Source organism: Felis catus, chromosome A1 (genome assembly GCF_018350175.1).
Source record: "Felis catus isolate Fca126 chromosome A1, F.catus_Fca126_mat1.0, whole genome shotgun sequence".
Lineage (NCBI taxonomy): Eukaryota > Metazoa > Chordata > Mammalia > Carnivora > Felidae > Felis > Felis catus.
Genome location: NC_058368.1, coordinates 218,668,349 through 218,674,285, shown reverse-complemented (window position 1 = coordinate 218,674,285; position 5,937 = coordinate 218,668,349). Strand labels below are relative to the sequence as shown.

Genomic DNA, 5,937 nt, shown 5'->3' with positions numbered 1-5,937 from the left:
TTCTGATACAAAACCTTAAATGCATTATTATTAATTATTTGGATTATAAATCTTATACAGGTATGCCTCTTTTTATTGTGTTTTACTTTATTGTGTTTCACAAATATTGTTTTGTTTTTTTTAATTGAAGGTTTGTGGCAACCCTGTGTTGAGCAAGTCTGTAGCACCATTTTCCTAACCGCATTGTCTCACTTTGTTTCTTTGACACATTTTGGTAACTCTTCACAATATTTCAAACCCTTGTATTATTGTATTTGTTGTGGTGATCTGTAATCAATGATCTTTGGTGTTATTATCATAATTGTTTGGGGGCGCCACGAATCATACTCAGATACAACAGCAGACTTAATAAGTGTGTGTGTTCTTACTGCTCCACTCAATGGTCATTCCCATGTTTCTCCCCGTCTCCTTGGGCCTTTCTATACTCTGAGACACAACAATATTGAAATTAGGCGAATTGATAACCCTGCAGTGACTTCTAAGTGCTTAAGTGAAATGAAGACTCCCATCTCTCATTTCAAATCAAATGCTAGCTGCCGGAGACCAGCTCCAGCAGTCAGGGTTCCTGATGGGATGGGTGGACGTCGGCGAAGGAAGTCACTCTTCAGTTTCTGCACATCAGCTTTTATTGTAGGTAGCGAAGGAGTTATTTATCACTTGGGGACCGGAGTCTTAACAGGTGGGGGATAACTAATTCTACATGATAGGCCTCGACAGGCATGTGTGCACCGACATATATAGTCTCACATGATTATATAACATGATTATTAGCAGGGAAAGGAGAAGGTACAAAGTTCACAGAAAGTTCCTCAAAGGTTATTTCCTCAGTTTACATAAGGTAGATACAATGAAAAGAAATCTTTAACAATGTCACAAACAGGGTCATTTATCTTATTACAATTCTCGTGTAAGGTTCACCAGGTTCTCAGGGTCATGATAACTTTTCTAAGAAGCTTTACAATGTTGTTGTGTTCATATTGACGCAGTCAGAGTTTTACAATTTATTTATACACATTAGGGTACAGGTTGTCTTCTAATCCATTGTACACTTCACAATGGCAACCTTTAGGATTAGTCATAAACTTAGAACACAATACATTGCCAGGGGCAACATCCAAACATATCTTTGACTAATTTCCAAGGAACTTTCCAAGCAGTATATCTAGTACTAGTAAGATGACTTACAGAATAATATTTCTGATTATAAATGAACCCAATACAAGGTGATTGAAAACCCCCTTTCAATTTCCTCTGGCAAAGTCCCCTCATCCCATAATTAGTATAAGGACCCCAACCAGTCCACATACACATCCTATCATTAGGATCTAGTAAATATTTTACATATGTCTCCAGTTTCCAGGCTTCCCCATAGGTGAAAAGGAGAATAGAGAGTAAAAGCAAAACTAGCAGCAGGCGGTTTGGCGACGGGTCACTGCCTTGCAGTGATTCCCGAGAGAGGACCTTTGTCCTCATGGCAGCGCAGAATGAGACTTCATTCGGCTGGTCGAGAGAGGACCTTTGTCCTCATGACAGCGCAGAATGAGACTTCATTCGGCTGGTTCCTTCATTTCCCCCTTTTTTATTTTTTAAAGCAAGCAGTTGAACTTCAGCAGTTAGCTTTTGGAGACTTCGGGCGAGGACTTTGAAGAAGACTGGAATTAAGAGGAGACATATTAATAACACTAAGAGAGCCACACCGACATTAATCAACAAAGTGGTCAGTGAGGATCCAGATACCCATGAAGAAAAATTATCATATAGAGATTGTGCTATGCCTTCAGGGGAGAATTCCTCTGAGGCATGATTGATATCTGAAATTTGTTTATGTAACTTACTTAAATCTATGCCCAGATCAGAATGATTCCAGACTCCTAGAATATGACTCTGCACTCTTTCCCAATTATGCTCCGATTCATTTACACGTAAGGGTGTTACGCAGATCCATTTATAATCAGAATGACATCGCAAAGACAATTGAATTTTTAAAGTTAATATTTCTTGTCCAATAGCTATTACCGCTTCTTCAAGAACATTTACTTTGTCATCCAATTTTCGATCAATAATTTCTTGGGTGGTAAGTGCTGTGGTTACGTTTTTTGAAAGTTCATTAGTAAAGTGTGCTGTATGAACTTCCTGTGCGAGGGCGATGGTCGAAACTGTCAGCGATGTTACAATAGTAATAAGCGCTGTAATGCCTAAAATCAATGCTGCAATAAATCTTTTGGGATGCATCAGTGAATCTAATTTTTGGAGAGCCTCTAAACCCGAATTTTCGTGCCAACTGTCTGTAACATTAACAGGAACCATAATGTAAGGTGGCTGCCGAAGCAAAACAAACGCTTTCGCTTTCAGTTCGGGGCGCATACAGTTAGTTAAAATACACCTTTTACAGGAAGTAGTTATAAGTTTTGTTTTTGGGTCCATTTTAAAGCTTAAGGAGTACGCCGTTGGAGACACAAGCAAAGCATAAGGCGTCTGCACACAAGTAGTCACTGAATAATTCGCAAAGGTAGTCTGATTATTAGAAAAATAACTTGCAGTTATTGGATGTGAAGCGGCCGTAGCCTGCCAAAGATATTTATAGAGGTAAGTTTGTCCTTTCACTACTGCAGTTAAAACTGGAGCTACCCAGCCGGAAGTAGAAATTCTATTTACATTTATTGGATCGGGTAGAAGAGTTTGATCCCACCCTTTGTAATTTGTCTTATTTCTAAAATAAGGCTTATAATCTGCAAAAGGATCAGGACTAGTCCAATCAAAAATGCGTGTAATCCCGTCCATGGCTTGCAGAATTTGTGGCCGAGTAGAATTAAAATAACAAGAAACCCAATAAGGAGCACTAGGCATAAGTCTAAAAAACTTTTGAGAGCAGTCTGGTAGGCCAAGAGGGTGAGGTAGGTAAAAAGGAGAGTAATTATCGAAAGGCCATTTTCTTACCGGAGTTGCTTCAATCCCCGGTGCTATAAGGCGAACCATTTGTAAATGCCTCTCTTCCGATTGACTTTGCTTACCTCTCGTAGATGATGATTCAAATTTAGATGGTGGTGGATGGTCAAAAATTATACCTGTGGTTTGGAGTCCGACACATTGTGGAAAGTTTTGGGAGTATGGCCAAACAGTAGGGATAGAAAAACAAATAGGCATAGAAGGCGAAGTTCCCAAGTAGGTATAATTATAATTAATAGTTGGAGTAGTATGAGAATCAGAGTATACGATTTTTGGACCTTCCATAATAGCAGTATTATTAATAATAAAATGTGTAGTATTATCATCCCAGGTTACTGGATGAAAGTGAGGAGGATTAGGAAAGAAAGCCCAGAATTTATCCGCGTTACAAATACTCACTTGACACGCGAGGATTGATAGCATAGCAACGAACAAAACAGAAGGACTGAGTGTGCAGCCTTGGCTTAAAACCAAGTGTTCAGCCTGAGCAGCCAACTTCTTAAGCTGTCCCCATGTTGGAGGGGGGGCAGCCAAGGTGGCCGCTGTCTTGAGGCGAAAAAGATCAGGTTTCTCCAGTGAGAGCCTTTTAAATTCTGCAACAGGAGGTTCGTCACAATTGCGGCGTTTCCTGCTCTTGCTCATTTCTAGTAGTTACAGGTACTTTACTGGGAAAGGAATTTACATATTTAATATGCCTATCTGGTAACCAAAGTGGAGAATCAGTTTTTTTAGGAAAGACACAAGCATATCCCCTGCCAGAAGTAAGCAAAATGTCAGGCCCTTTCCATTTACCAGATAAAAGGTCTTTCCACATTACTGTAGGTTTGACAGTATTTCTTGGTTCCCAGTGTCGTTGCATATTATTAAGATCATCATGTCCTAGATTAACATAATTAAGAACAAATAGAGCATGAGTAAGAATATGGTGAGGAGAGTTATACTTGAAATCAGAGGCTTGCAATCTAGATATAAATGTTTTTAAAGTTTGATTTGCTCTTTCTATTCTGCTTTCCATAACAAGTATTGACCACCAGAAAGACAACTCTTAGCTATCTGAGTCCAATCAAAAGGAGTCATCCAATAGTCTGTAAGAGAATCCACTAATGCTAAGGTATAAGGAGCACTGACTCCATAAGCTGAACATGCCATTTTTAGCTCTTTTATGAGTTTGTAGGGAACAGGAGTCCATTGAGGATCCCCAGCCCTCGGATCAGACTCCTTCTGTGGGCCATATGTTACCGGAAAACACAATGAGAAGTCTATGTCTCCTGCTTCAATAGCTTGTAGCTTAGTTTTTTGCATTAAGGAGACACAACTTTTATTAGGCAATTTTTCTGGAGGTCTAGGGTGATCATTAGTTATAAAATCTCCAGGTGGGACATTATTTCTTGAAGATGACTTAAGGGTCAATTTTTCTAGAGGGGGATAATCTTCCCCTTGCTTCTCCATTTCATATTTAATCTCTTCATCAGCTAAATCAATATCATTCCCTTCTTGATCTGAATCTTCTTGGGCTTCCATGGCCATAACTGCCTTCGAACTCGAGGGCATGGTCCCATAGGAGGTTGTAACTTTAGTATCCAACCTGGTACTCTCATGTACAGGATCTAAGGCATCTCTAACCAAATTCCAGAGAGAAAAAGTATCTACAGGAACCTTCTCTGGCCCATGTAAAGTATAATAAGTTTTTAATTGCTGCCCTACCTTTTCCCAGGTTTCCACATTTACAGTTCCCTCTTCTGGAAACCAAGGACATTGTTCTTGCACGAAATGCAAAAATCTAGAAATTTGTGATCCACTTACCTTTATTCCTCTTTGTCTAAGCATATGAACAATAATATCAATGAACAATCGTCTCTCTTTGGACTCTGAGTTACCCATACTTACTTAGTTCTTGAGATCTCTCACTCTATATAAGATAGAGGGGTCTGCAGCACCCTGTCTCAAGCTCCTATTCCACCCCGAAATTACCTTAATATACTTACCCAATTCAGGTCCCTGTTCGGGCGCCACTTGCCGGAGACCAGCTCCAGCAGTCAGGGTTCCTGATGGGATGGGTGGACGTCGGCGAAGGAAGTCACTCTTCAGTTTCTGCACATCAGCTTTTATTGTAGGTAGCGAAGGAGTTATTTATCACTTGGGGACCGGAGTCTTAACAGGTGGGGGATAACTAATTCTACATGATAGGCCTCGACAGGCATGTGTGCACCGACATATATAGTCTCACATGATTATATAACATGATTATTAGCAGGGAAAGGAGAAGGTACAAAGTTCACAGAAAGTTCCTCAAAGGTTATTTCCTCAGTTTACATAAGGTAGATACAATGAAAAGAAATCTTTAACAATGTCACAAACAGGGTCATTTATCTTATTACAATTCTCGTGTAAGGTTCACCAGGTTCTCAGGGTCATGATAACTTTTCTAAGAAGCTTTACAATGTTGTTGTGTTCATATTGACGCAGTCAGAGTTTTACAATTTATTTATACACATTAGGGTACAGGTTGTCTTCTAATCCATTGTACACTTCACAATGGCAACCTTTAGGATTAGTCATAAACTTAGAACACAATACATTGCCAGGGGCAACATCCAAACATATCTTTGACTAATTTCCAAGGAACTTTCCAAGCAGTATATCTAGTACTAGTAAGATGACTTACAGAATAATATTTCTGATTATAAATGAACCCAATACAAGGTGATTGAAAACCCCCTTTCAATTTCCTCTGGCAAAGTCCCCTCATCCCATAATTAGTATAAGGACCCCAACCAGTCCACATACACATCCTATCATTAGGATCTAGTAAATATTTTACATATGTCTCCAGTTTCCAGGCTTCCCCATAGGTGAAAAGGAGAATAGAGAGTAAAAGCAAAACTAGCAGCAGGCGGTTTGGCGACGGGTCACTGCCTTGCAGTGATTCCCGAGAGAGGACCTTTGTCCTCATGGCAGCGCAGAATGAGACTTCATTCGGCTGGTCGAGAG

At 39.8% G+C, this 5,937-nt stretch overlaps 1 protein-coding gene across 1 annotated transcript; it reads right to left on the bottom strand.

Moving 5' to 3' along the window:
- Window positions 1–608: 608 nt before the first annotated feature.
- Window positions 609–4,917, bottom strand: LOC123380398 (endogenous retrovirus group K member 10 Gag polyprotein-like). Its single transcript, XM_045038515.1, has 2 exons — window positions 3,346–4,917; window positions 609–1,652 (listed from the first exon to the last, which is right to left on the bottom strand). Exon 1 carries the CDS (start codon window positions 4,825–4,827, stop codon window positions 3,946–3,948), a length of 882 nt encoding a protein of 293 aa, XP_044894450.1. The 5' UTR covers window positions 4,828–4,917; the 3' UTR covers window positions 609–1,652; window positions 3,346–3,945.
- Between the last annotated feature and the right edge of the window lie 1,020 nt (window positions 4,918–5,937).

Coding starts and splice junctions, on each gene's coding strand:
- LOC123380398 (XM_045038515.1), bottom strand. CDS start 4,827: ATGGGTAACTCAGAGTCCAAAGAGAGACGATTGTTCATTGATATTATT.